Source organism: Eleginops maclovinus, chromosome 1, assembly GCF_036324505.1.
Source record: "Eleginops maclovinus isolate JMC-PN-2008 ecotype Puerto Natales chromosome 1, JC_Emac_rtc_rv5, whole genome shotgun sequence".
NCBI lineage: Eukaryota > Metazoa > Chordata > Actinopteri > Perciformes > Eleginopidae > Eleginops > Eleginops maclovinus.
The window spans coordinates 5,841,860-5,856,036 of NC_086349.1; the positions used below are offsets into that span (position 1 = coordinate 5,841,860).

The window sequence follows — 14,177 nt, forward strand, 5'->3', positions numbered from 1 at the left end:
GCCACTAAATTTGATTTTCAAAATTCTCTTTAAACATCACAAAACATTAACAAAGCAAATGAAATGTCTTTTGCATATCCCGCATTTGCAGTCGGTCATATCAGAAAACCCTTTGAGTTACAATAATGGCACAAACTGAAGATATACTGTTTGTATTCTACATGAGTTTTTTTTTTTTGCATTTTATGAAATTGTACAGTGATAGGGAACACACAATAATATGAAATACAGTTAGAGCTGTAATACACAAAATCAGAAAAGAAAAAACAAGTTTTTTTAAAAGGATTAACGTGAAGTTATAGCATTTAGTTAATAAATAAATAAATACATAATAGATAAATAATTTGTAAAATGCTGTCTTCCTCAGCCAATGTCGTGAAAGATATTAATTTGATTTTAAATGATCGTGGGTATTCTTTCAATTAGTTATTTTTTATTTACGAGATCCTTTCATTTGTTGCTATATTTTAGGGAAAATACCTCATTTATGTCAGTAAGTAGGCTACTTTGGTTATTAAGAAAAACATTTTTGATACATACTCAAATCAAATATTCAAATACAGTGTCAAAAATGTTTTAAAAACACATTTAATAAACTGAATTATGTAATCTGATTGCATAATCCAATCCAACCCCACCCTGATTACAGTTCTCGTTTTTGTTCCTACTGCTGGTGACCCAGTGTATGATTAGCCACACAGGAAGTGCAATGTACACGAATGAGCACTAAACAAAGTCGAGTAATGTAAAACAAAGACATTTTTCCTTGGTGATACACTCATGGGAACCATATCAAACTGTGTACAGTAGTGGAGGTCCGGCAGCTACTGCAGGAATGTGTGTGGGAGGAACTGTTGTCAAAACAATGATTGAGCTGTGTGGGGGTTACCAAGACTTTTCAGGCTCTGGTTTTGATGATCAGCAGGAAAAAAATCTGTGAGGAGTGAAAATATAAAACGTTCTAATCCGGTATTCTTTTCTTGTCTTTCAGGGTTACCCTCACACAGATTGTGGCCCCTATAAACACAGTTCTGTAGACTTTCAGAGAGACGTTGTTACCATAGAGATAATGGTTGGTTTTGGGTAAAACAGAAGCAATGGATGTGTGACAGATGTGATGGATCTATGAATATACTGTTTTTACACAGAGAGACATAACCGACATGTGGCAGAAAGTGAAATAAATCCGACAGTTTTGTGACAAATTTACTCAGCAGCTGGTATCACCTCAGTCAGTATCACTTCTCTCTCACGGTAAAGCCACACCGATCCAGAATGTTGTTCTTTCCTATAACAAAAGAAACTAGAAAGGATCTAGGACATTCCCAAGGCCGATTCCATAAGTGAGAAATAATGTGTGTATCCGCCCCGTGCTTTGGATCCGCTCCAAAAAATAAGAATGTGTTCTTTATTAGAACATGATACACCCTTCCTTCAAGTTCTGTAAAAATCAGGCCATTATTTATTTTTTCTTTTGTCATCATGCCTGTTTAAGGAATCTAAATACGATGGTATACACACAAATAAAATGAATTACTACAAAAGAATATACGTGTGTGGTTAATGTCTTCAGACGCAAAAGGGCCTTTTAAAGTTAAAAAATCAACTGAGTCAAAGGACTAACGCTCAATTACCTGGATTGTGCAGATGCATGTACCGTGTACCACCGTGTAACTCATTCTTTAGCAACTATACTTTAAAGGGTGTAATGGTTTCATGCAGCGGATTCAGAAATTGAATATAATATAAATGTAAGCTTGAAGAGAGAGACGTTCTTATTCCTGTGCCTGCACTGCCCTCTAGTGATGTTTGAGTAGAAGTGTGACATCACAGTGTGGAGAGATGTTTGGCTCAGTCTGACCACAAGAGGCCTCTTTTGCACATATTTGCGCCTATCTTTATTCTGCAAAACATGTTTTACACAATTTAAAGCTAAATTGAATTCACTAAAATTAACCTCCTTGGAAAACAGTCGACCATTCACTTACTGTTGTGTTCCTCAGCAGATGGAATTTGGTGACTGCAGTTACTAAAATATATTTGATGAATGTATCTTCTGATTATTTTTTTCTCTATTGGTCATCGAAACGATAAAATACAAGAAATCTGTAAAAAATAAATAATAAAAAAACTTGTTTGGTCTGACCAGTGACCAAAAACCACGAAAATAAACCATTTCCAATATTAGACAGAGAAAAGCAGCCTTTTTCACCAGCTGAAGAGAAAATAGATCAGAAATAGTTTGTTTTGCTGAGTTCAGTACTGCTGTTTTTACCACTTGGTGCCCTCTCCATACAGCATAGTAGTTTTCATGTAACCTCCTGCATCATAGGCCACACACCCTTGTCTACTTCTTGGAGGAATGGGGTAGTTGTGGACGTTTGCACTCTGTTCATTTTGATGTATTTTTAGTGGGAATTATGAGAGCGCAAGGCAGTTTCCAAAAAAATACAGCAGTCTGTGTATGAATCCTGTGATATATTGGTTCTTTCTTGGCCCATGTTAAATGTTTATACTATTTTTAATGAAAATCGTACTATATGTTTTACTGAGCTCCTGCTGACAGACAGACAACCATCTGCAATTAAGACAAAAGCTCCTTGGAGTAATTAATCAAAATCAGTGGAAAACCCTTGCCAAAATGTGTTACAGAGATACAGTACATACAGAAAACCCCAGCAGTGTTTTAAAGATTGTTAATCAGGTGTGCCATGTGAACACTGCAACAGTTTTCAGTAATACGTTGATAAAAGATCATTGGGATAATCCTGCAACCCAATTCAGTGGTGGACTTTATTTTCCCCTTTTATTATAGCTAGCTTAACCTTGATTTCAGTTTCCCTCCCAAAATGTCCATCATGACTCAGCTAGAAGCCAAGACACTCCGTTTCCGGCTTTTGTATTCACAGCGTGCTCTGTGTCAAATCTGACGTCAATTTAAAAAATGAAGAGCATATATTCCTGGCCTTGCAGGATATGAGCAAAAAGTATATTCCCTTATATACTCTGAGAAAAAAAATATAAATCAACACATTAGTTTAATAAAATCCATGCACCCAACAGGTTGCATTCCAAGATGCTGATTCACATTAGAGTTGCAGATATGTATTTTTTGTTCACATGGGATTTATCTGTAAATATAATTCAAAGTTCCAGTCACCATTGAGGGTCAGCTCTTGCCGACACAAGTTGGTTGCAATGACTGACTCTTGTTAAATCAAGACCCTGCTGAAGATGAGGAGAACAATGATGAGCTTGACTGAGAAACTCTCTGACAGAAATTGCAGGGATTGTTTTTTTAAACTAACTGTTGCATCAAACTGTCTTGGTGGCTGGTCTCAGACAAAAAGACTAGCGTGGTTACTCGTGGTTTGCCAGGCTGGCTAAATGTGCTGCCAAATTTCCAGAAAAGACCTAGCTTATCTGAAATAAACAGTCAATTCACAGTCGTCAGCTCTTGTACACATTCCTGCCGTCGTCATGCCAAGACATTAGAAATTAGGACATCTGAGGCACTGTGTTGTGTGATAAAGCTGCACAATTTAGATTTGCCATTTACTGTTACCAGAACAAGCACCGCCTGTGTGGTAATCATGCTGCTTCATCACCATCTTAATATGCTACACCTGTGAGGCGGATGAACGCAAGGTCAATAACTAACAAGGATTTTAGGCAAATTTGCACTCAACACTTGAAGAAAATATATATGTTTTGTCTGAAAATATTAAACTTTTGTAAAATTGGAGGGAAAAAAGAGTTCTGCCTTTTTTTGTGTTATTTCCTGTTTTAGAGGTCATAGTGCAACACAGCTGTGGTGTCCTGTGTAGCTTGATGACGTGAATTATGTTTGTGTCCACTTCACTTATGTCCTGAGCTGAGTGCCAATCCCACCTAAATACAGATTAAATAGGATATAGCCTTGCCTAGTGTTTTATTATTGTCAACAAATCTTGTTACAACACCAACAATGTGTAAGTACATCTCAACACTTGACCCCTACCTGTATTATAACTCAAACTGGGGAATTTGAAGGATTATTTTCACGTGTTTCATCATGTTGCACTTACCCGTGTTTTTGAAAAACAGTGTCCTCTCCGTGTCATTTCACACACCTTAACAGCTGAGTAGCTTCCAGTAGCTCCTCACAGGACGCCCATTATTCCTGTTATGGTTGACCGGACACAAATGCATTACTTAAAGTGTGACTAGAGAAGCGTGTGATCTCATGGTACCATGAGAATCCCGCTCGCAAGGTGAGATGGTTAACATGTTTTTTAAAAGAGTTTGGCAATGATAATGGAGCTCTCTACCATAGAGTATGAACATATAACAGAATCGGAGTGGTTTTGGACAATAGGAAGAATATCATTTTACTAATATTTACATGTTAAAGATGACAAAATGTTTAATTTCAGGTTCGTATTTTGTGCTTTTACTTTGACATGTTTACATGCTTTAATTTAATTCAAATAATGTTTCTCATACTGCCTGTGCTGCAGCACCTCTTTTCACCCTCTGTCTGAAACCAGAGCCCAGTCTGCTCTGATTGGTTAGCTGGCCAGGTCTGTTGTTATTGGACAACCACCTAGAGATGGCCCACCCCTTAGCTTATAACGTACAATGGCGCTGGCCAATACAAGCGTGAGTGTTACATAGTGATGTCTTTATGTTAGGGAAGTAACCAAAGGAGTCTGATTGAGGTGTTTCAGGCAAGGGAAGGGTGTGAGGGAGAGAATCTCTCCCTGGAGGGTACTTTGGGATTTTAGCCTTTGCAGACCATTTACATGAACCAAAACCTATATAACACACTAAAGGTCTTAGTCTGAATGAGTGCTTTTTCCCCACTAGGGGTCAGACAAACTCCCAAACAAACCCAGAAAAACCTAGCATCATTTAGCAAGTGTCTGCATTGCAACAGTCCTGTTCGTTCATCCCTGCTTGATGGGATGTGAGTGTAACCAGCTCACACACCCTTGGCATGAAATCCTCGGTCTGTGGCCCACAAATGTGTTACTGCTGTGCACTTGTCCGAAATTCCTCAAGTTATGCAGGGTTCAAGATTGACCCACAAAAACAGATGCTTGGGCAAAGCAGAATGGCCAAGAGGGTAAGAAGGTTGTTAAGCAACATTGAATGTATTTTATGATGTTTGTTTAGTGCCATTGGCAACGATGAAACTTCATAGGTGAAAATAAATGTTCAGTTAAAGACGCTCTGACATGTAAGGAAGGCTTGGGTGGCGTCACCAATGACATCATCACAACTGTGTCTATTTCTGTGCAGCTTTGTTTCTTCAGCTTTTGTTTCTCCATTACAATCCCTTCTGTTTCTCCCTGCCTCTCCATATATGGGCTTGGTTTATCTTGTCTGTATAAACTCTTGTCTAAGATGTTATCCTTGCTCTCCCCCCTATCCTCCTTATCAAAAACTCCCTGAAATCTGTCGTTAATCTTCACTGATCCAGACTCAAACTCATTTCTGCCAAGGACCCTGACGTGCCAAGTATGCTGCAACAGAATGTAGCCACGTCTTTGCAGAGAAATACTTTTCTAGTATGAGGACTATATCAGTGCCATATCTTCTAATCACATTATATCTGGATATTTCTTTTGACTTAATAAGCAATGGAAGATGTCTCTGTCTGCAGGATGGCTCCCATCTTTCTCCATACGTTCCAAATGCAAAGGCACGACCTTGGCAGGACCTGAGTTGATTAGAAGGAGTTAATTTCTTGGCATGTTAAACCAATGGGGGGGTTAGTTGTAAACGCTGTCTGCAGCCTGAGCTCATGTCTGAGACCTTGCTTGAAAGACATACATCGGAGGGGAGAGTTAAAAAGGAAGAAGGAGGGGCTGGAAAGGGGTCTAAGAGAAACAGGACTCGGGTGAGGGATTGATGGTATGGTAAAGGAGTAAAAGGAAGGACACCTGGAAGGCTTGTCTGGGGCAAAATGCCTAGGACAACAAGACTGTCTCAACACTGCCTAAATAAAGACCTGGGACGAAGAAGAAGAAAACAAATGTAGAGAAAAGGGCGAATGTAGAGCGTAAATACAAAGAAGGGGAGGGGTGCTTTTGGAGGCGCATCAAGAATTTGCCTTTTAAGGGGTACAGTCACTCTTCCAAGCCTTGTGAGCTCTTGCTTAGCAGCCAAAACACTCTAGGGAGAAGAAATAAACAACAGCAAAGAGGCCGTGAGGACCAGAAACATGAGCAATGGTAATGCTTTTAGAAATGCTATAAATTCCCTTTTTGTGCTCCTGGCAGCAATCCTAAAAAACTAAGTTGCATCTAACATTCCTTCATACATCTTTTTTTTATGTTAGGTCAATTCTGTGGTGTAAGGGACGGGATTGCAACAAACACTGGTTGTAAACAAGAGAAGGCTCAGTCCATTCTGAATCACCGCAGCATCCCAACAGCTGCCCTCACTGTTTGGTTTTTCTTGGTTGTTTTCTAGACAATACCAACAATGTATTGGCCGAGCTAAAAAGAGGGACTGCCTGTATCTGGGAGCAGGAAACTGCCGAGGAGAAGAGGGTGGATGGGTGGGGGTGAGAACAGAGAGGTAATTGTATATGTAAGAGTGAGGCAACCCCAGAAGAGAGGTAGAAGCAGGAGAGAGGAGGAAGGGAGAGTTCTTGGGATGGGAGGACTGGGACAGGGGAAGACAGAAGAAAGGAATGAAGGAGAGTGTAGGGATGTATTGAATGGTGTCGTCTGCGTCAAAACCAAGAAAAAGTAGGAACGTTTGGGTGTGTGAAACAAAGAAGAGAGGGGGGTGGAGGCAAATCCACATGTGAGTGCAGCAAGTTGGAAAGAGAGGTGTTTTTAAAAGTGTGTGTAGAAGGGAGGTGGGGGAAACAGCAAGAGCATGCAGAGTGTATGCTTCCCTCTGTCCACATAGCAAGAGCCAAGAAAAGAGGAAGGTCCTCCCTGTCCTCTCTCTGCAGCTGACAAAAACATCTGCCCAGGAGCCCGGGGCTGGACAGAGCGGGAGAGAGGACAGAAGAGAGGGAGATAGAGGGGGGAGGTGAAGAAAAAAAGGTCCAAAGTCAAGGAGCCATCCACCTATATGGGTTGCGTCCTGAGTTCGGACTGGTGTGGGGAGGAAGAGGTGCAACCAGTGGTGGCCGTTGGCAGAAACCCGTCTCTGAAGAGAAGAAGTCTGGAGAGGAGTGAAAGCGGCAGGATGAGGCTGACAAAGGTCAGTGTGCACAAAGTGTGTTTACATGAGCGTTTGGTGACATTTTAAATAAACATGGTCCCTATAATAGCGCAGGAATATGTTGATGCACGTGAAGAGTGCCTGTGTTCATAGTTAACATGACGCAGGTTGCAATTTCTTGGCTGAGTGAGATGTTTGTAGTTTAAACGTACACTATTTGGGAATTATATGTAAGACTTGTATTTTGTTAGGCACAATAATGCCAACCATATTTATTTTATTATGGCATTATGGTTAATTTTATAAAACCCTATGTTTCTTTGAGGTCTTACACTTATTAATATAAGTAGCTTGATTAACACATTTGTGCCCAAAGTCTATACTGAGTATGATGAGGAAAGATACCACAACATTTGTTATTGATTGATTTAAAGTATTGGCAATCTGTTATGATCATTGTTTGGGCTATTATCTAACAGTATAAGTTAATAAATCAAATTAAAAAAGTCGTATTTTTTGTCAAAGTCACGACTGTTGAAAAAAAAAGATGAAAGAAACTTGCATTGTGTTTATTGCATGTCTTCCACGTGAAATATTATTCCACTGCATCTGTATGCATAGCATTGATATTATAATATCATTGACAGTTAGGGTCTTAAAACTACAAGTTGTTGGGTTGGGGTTTTAGCCCTGAGGATAGCAAATCTAGCCTTTATTTGACATTGCTAGCATCATGCACTTATATCTCGCACTGAACTGTTGACATGCAGGTTGAATAGGTAATGTAGACACCAGGTTTTGACAAGAAAAATAAATCTCAAAAAAAAAGATCTCGGATTCTGTGGCTTCAATTTTTATACTTTTCTGAAACTGTCATTCTTAGTCTGCCAATGTTTAGCCAAAATGTTTGATTCCTTAGCCATGTTGATGAATTCCAACAGAAAGTTTGATTATTTAGCACAATTTAGACATCAAAAGATCAGGAGAGCATACTTAAAATATATTTTTGGTTCAAACAAAGACATTTCCAGATCAAGCTTAGAATTTGAATTAAGTAAAGCCACTGGTCATGTTATACTTTTAATACCTGATGGGAAATTCCCTTTTCCTGCTGCCCTCAGGTCAAAGGTCAGCATTAGCTTAGGATCATGTGGTCAGCCAATATCAGATCCACGTGTGATAGAAAAGTGCAAACAAAAAAGAAATCCTTTCCTTAAATTTGCTCAAATTCCAATATGATATTAGTGTTATTCCGCTCTCGTGACATGTGCAGGAGATCTGAAGAAACTTGAAGAAGTGATTGTTTATATTCTCACAATGAGCGTGTGTGTCTTGTTTGGCCCTTGATTTGAAAGATGATGTGGATGACGATGGCTTCTCCGAGCTGAGGGCACATCTGTGCAGAGACAATGGCAGTGTTATGAAGACCTCAGCATGATGGGGAATTACTAGCATATAAACAGAGGCACGCTAGTTAGCTTGTCTTAAGTTGCTATGAACCATCAAGAGAACATTGAGCCCTTTGACCTGTGTCGAAGAGTTGACATCACATTTGATTACATACACCTTTGAGTCTCTGTAGCTTTTTTATCCAGATGTGAGAGCGTTCATTTTTCTAAATGTGCATGTCTTGCATCTGGGCTTGTGTAAGTGTGTGGTGTTGTGTGTGCATGCTTGGTTGCACCACAATCCCAGTAGCTCAGTATCACATGCTGAACAGCGTGGGAATGCAGAGCCCTCTGGACCACGTCATCCTGCAGTTCCCGACCCCAAACAGGACTGTGGGAACCAGTTAGATCCCACTCATTATCCTTAATGTCCTATCTATTCATGGTCATATTTTTATTTACTTGTTTTTCACTCCTTGCTCTTAATCATTTCATGCTTTTTTTCCATTGGCCCATATCAGTCGTAGGTGTTAGAAGATACAGCTATTACTGAGAGCTTAACCAGAATGTGGCTTGGCTTTAATTTGTTTTTACCCATGTAAAAGCCACCCACATACCCAGTCAGACGCATGCCAACTACTTTCTGGAAACACTTGGCAACAGAAAAATGATGTTCCGCATGTTGCTCCCAGTATTTATTGCATAATGTCCTGGCTGTTATGTCAGGAACAGGGTAAGAGGATGTTTTTATCACATGTTTTCTTCCTTTTAAAGAATCATTTTGAAATATTTTTCAAAGATTTCATGCATGATTTCAGACTCCTTAATTTTTAATTTGTTTCTTTACCTACTTAAGTGAACATATTTGCTTCAGTTCTGACCACACCCTGAAAGGGTGATTATTGGTGTTATTTTGTTTACTTGTAGCTAATTAATGGATTGGCCTAAGCTTAGGAATTCACTTTAATGCCTCACTGCCAAATGTTTCTTGTGAGTTGTTGATAGAGAGTAGCTGAGCAATAAACACCCTCCTAAAAAGGTAGTCCTCAAATAAACAGGGTCTGATGCACATACAAAGAAGTTCATATGGTTCTCTTTTAGAATAATGTACAAAAAGTACAAACCCTCTAGAGTGATGTTGAATTTATGTGAAATAAATCAGAGTAGACAAGTTTCAGACAAAAGTAATGAAACTGCCAACTTGGGATTCTGTTGTAAAAATATTTTTTCTAAACTGTCCAATTGTTAATATGATCATAAACACATACTGGTATTGAATGTTACATCCTTTAAATATCTGTCCATTATTACAATAAACATGTATTCTATTCACCGACATAAACAAGCCAAAATTTCAAGTCTGAGATACATATTGTAGCAACCGATAATAATATGAATAGTTATTAAAAACAGCTGGAGTTTAGGTTTTTTTTAACTACGAAAGCAGCAGGGCTCTGGAGATTGCATTTTGAGTTCATACAACATCTCTATAAACAGATATGTGATTGCACAACCTGTATGCAGCAGGACACAATTTTAGATTTGTAAGCTGTCTGGTTTCTATTATTAGTCCAAATTGTTCTGACCGATCATGTTCGAGCAGGTTTTGGGTTCATGGAGGTAAACAGTCTGTTGTAAAGCAAAAGAGGCAGAACGACTTGGCATAAATGCAATCTTGGAACCCATATGCTATCGTCTGATGACAATGTAGATATTCATTTGTTTACAATTAGTTTGTTAACTGGCCACTTGTCAAACAATCCACTCAATTCCAACTCTTCTTTGCTTTTGAGGACTAGGACTGTAAATAATGACTAGGGCATAGAATAAGAAACCTAGATTCGGAAATAAGTTGACTAAACCGGAACCGAAGCCAAGTCATAGCCAGACTCATAGCTAATATGTTCAGAGATTGGTTAATCAACAACTTTGGTCCAGACTGAAATATTGACAATTAGAAGGATATGCTTTGAGATCTTTAAGACGGATTGTCCCTACTGTTGTTTTCAAGAAAACACATAACTAAGCTCTTCATGTGTTGCTATTCTGGTGAAGCTTGAGAGATTTGAGTCCATCATTTTGCGATACAAACAATCAATTGTGGTTCTTTCGGCTCCTGTCTAAGGACTGCTCTTTTTTCTCAATGTTGTCCTCTATGGCACCCTGCTGCTATCAGCATGGATTCTGCTCAGCATTTCAGATTTGATTTTTTTTATTTCATGTCTTTTATTTGCAGTTGACACTGTTTTAAGTAAATCTGTGCAAAATGTCTATTTGGGGTATATTGTTTGACTGTCCAAATGAATGGTTTTGGGCCGGTAGTCTGAACAAAGCTTTAGTCCTTAATTAAGAGTTGATATGTTGATCTCTTTGTCTGTAATGCAATATCTCTGAATTCCTATCTCTACAATTTCAAAGTTTTGGTTTGCCCAGAAATATAGTAATTCTCTAATAGTACTCTAGAAAGTCAATTATTTTCTCTTTCAAGCTTCTTCTAGTCACTACTGAGGATACAAATTTAAATTAGTTATACCACTTGCTCTGCTCATTTTTGCGATTATTGTGGAGTCCAAAAATACATAGAGGGAAGGCGTTGTGACAGCGGTTTGGTATGTATTTGTCTAGCTTCCCTGTAATTTCTCATGAGCAACAAAGTTTATACTGGCCGTGACCAATACTGAAACCTTGGGCCACAGGCATTCACTATGAACACACTCCCAAAACAGGAAGGAACACTGACCAGCTGGGGTTAAATATAGACCCCCCCCCCAGAACATCCAGAATAAAACAAAGAAGAGTAGAATAGACATCTACGTAACTCTCACACTCCTGCACGTAAGAAAAGAGATGAATTATGTAAACCCCAGTCTGGGGATGTGGCTGACTAGATTCCTGTGGCTTTAAAACAATGATCCATCCCAAACTGAGCAGGATTTGAGGAATTATTGACGCTGTGTTTGTAGCGGACACAAAGATAAAAGTTGAACAAGGGAAAAGGGAAAGACATAAACCATTTCCTCCTGCAGTTAGTCCGCAAAACCCCCCCATCAAATCCCAGCACCGCCCTTAAAAGAAACACCCCAAAGCAAACTATGCACTCAAAAATGTCGAGCTTGACATTTGCCTCAGTTTTGACAAAGGTCTTTGGGTTCGATCAGCGATGGCTAACGGAAAGGACTTTATTGAACTCATCGGCACCATAAACGTGAACACATGCTCGAGGGGTCATGAGTATCTTTGATTCTCACCCACTGCTTTCTCGCGCTTTCGCTCCTTCAACAGCTGCACCTTATCAGCCTTTGGCGTACTGCTGTCTTACACAATCCTTCGTCAAGCAACTCAGCCCCCTTTTCCAGCCTCCTCCTCCTCCTATTCCCCTCATTTCCTCTTGGCGCTGGTTCCAACTCTGTCCCCCTCTTTCTCATTTACCTCCAAGTACGATCCAAGTCCTTCCACTTCCTCACATCTTTAAATCCTCCATTCAACAAGGACTGGAACACCTGGAATTCGTTCAATGTTTCAAGAAGTACACAAATCCCAAACACCTTGCATTGGGTGAGGTCATTCAGAGTGTGTAGGTACCAAGAAAAATGGTCTCAGGATTCATTCCATATGTTTGCAAAAGCGTGCCCCCTTTTTCTCCATCTCTTGCAACACGACCCTCCCCCAATTTAACTCAACCTCTCATTCCAATCCCAAGACCAGCTTCCTGTCTCTCATGGTCCCATCGGTAGTATGTCTTGTATTCGATGTGGTCTCCCTACACCTCCCAATTACCTTTCTCCTTAATCCATCTCCCCCCTTCTTCTTTCACTCATTCCGCAAGAAAGGGAGCCGAAAAATTCTACAAACAATTAAACTCCCCAAGAACCACACAATCCATCAACTTTTTTGTCAGTCAAAGCTGGAAATTCTTGGGTTGTGAGCAAAAGGAAGGGAGTGCATTATTGCACGTGTTGTTTGGAGGGGGTTGGGGGGGTTACTGAATAAGTTTCACACTGATTGGTGGGGATATACTGTACCTGCATGTCAATATAACACATATGGAGGAACTTAGAGATTTAAGGCTGCAGACAGAAATAATGCTCGGTGCATTAGGAGTCTGAGGCTGGGGAATAATACTGGCTAACGATGTAAGACGGGCAACTGGAAAGGAATGAACCTCTGTGCACACATGGGCATACATATAATCACAACCATAAGCATGTGCAGATTGCTGGACAAGGAGTCAGAGATTTATATCGCCATGTTTGATGTAAGGAATTGTTCGCTTGTTTCGCTTGTAGAGCTCTTCAAAACACGCAAACATTGCTTTATTCATGTATTTAGTAACACTTCATCAAAATTCACTGTACCAAAAAGTATCTGTATTAAGGAATTTTCAAGAGATAATTTACTTGGTGCATTGCTTTTATTTCACCACTAGGCGCTGCTACTAACACACTAGTCACTTAGCAGCAGTGTCAATGCAGATGTTAAAAATGAGGACAAAAGAGAGCGTCAAATACAATTAAAATACCCAAATTAAAGTAACTCATTATGCATAGTAGCATAATGTATTTTAGAATAATATTTATCACAGGATTGTGGTTATCAGTGCATAAATGTGTTAAAAGTGGACATAATTCAATGTTATTTATATGTATTTCATATATTAACCATACTGCTGCTGGGTAGGCTACAGTAGTTTGACAGTCCCAGACCCAGGAAAAAATAAGCTTTATTGACATATTATATATTTATTGTTAGATTTGGTATTGTTAGTCTGAATCTGCCAAGTAATTTAAGCTGTAAAACTGATTTTAAAAAAACAGACAAAAAGCCTTAAAAATCAAAATATCCCATCATTATATTTTTTTGATACCATACTTAAAATCAAAAGGATGAGTGACCTTAATTGGGTAGGAACATCAGAAAAAGGGGTCTAGAAGTCAAGTCAGTCAACATTATCTTCGTATGCTATTTAATGACAAAAATGTCAGTAAATTGCGAACTTACTTATGTATATTCTGAAGAGAAGAGGACGCCAAGAGCCACCCTCTGCATATGGGGCCCATAATTAAATACCCTTGATGTGTGTGTGTGTGTGTGTGTGTGTGTGTGTGTGTGTGTGTGTGTGTGTGTGTGTGTGTGTGTGTGTGTGTGTGTGTGGGTGGGTGTGTGGGTGTTCGCTGCATTGCTACAAGTTAGTTTACATGCTAAGATTTGACACCTCTTCTGCTATTTTTTACAAAGTCACACCCAGCTCCACCAATTATACCATACTTTGGATCTTGTCATGAATGACAGGGCTGCTTCTGTGGTTATGTAATTACAGATTTTTACATTTAAATGTATTTCAAACTACTTTAAAGATCATAATATTACACACTCCCATCACACATGTATTTCAAAAGATGCAAAGTAAAAAATATGTGATAAAAAAAACAAACTATGACGCTGTTTGATAGCGCAATCTGACTTTCTTCCTAGGGATATTAGAGCGTCTAATTCGGCCAATCACAATCAAGTATCCCTACGCTCCCTCCTGAAACCGACCAATCAGGGGGATGTAATCCAGTAATAGTACTCCACACATGCTTCCAGCCTCCGTGTGGCCCCGCCCCTCTCCAGCCCCTGTAC

General features: G+C 39.4%; 1 protein-coding gene across 6 annotated transcripts in view; it reads left to right on the forward strand.

The window, feature by feature from the left end:
• The first annotated feature begins 6,626 nt into the window (after positions 1 to 6,626).
• The window catches only part of tns2a (tensin 2a), a 55,095-nt gene continuing 47,544 nt past the window's right edge, over positions 6,627 to 14,177 (forward strand). For 3 of the 6 annotated variants that reach the window (XM_063882178.1, XM_063882264.1, XM_063882582.1), the window contains exon 1: positions 6,628 to 7,206. In XM_063882178.1, coding sequence (XP_063738248.1) covers positions 7,075 to 7,206 — 132 coding nt within the window. In that variant the 5' untranslated portion in view covers positions 6,628 to 7,074. Of the gene's footprint in view, positions 7,207 to 14,177 lie in introns of all 6 variants that reach the window. The other 3 variants (XM_063882335.1, XM_063882413.1, XM_063882502.1) reach the window with 2 other exon arrangements.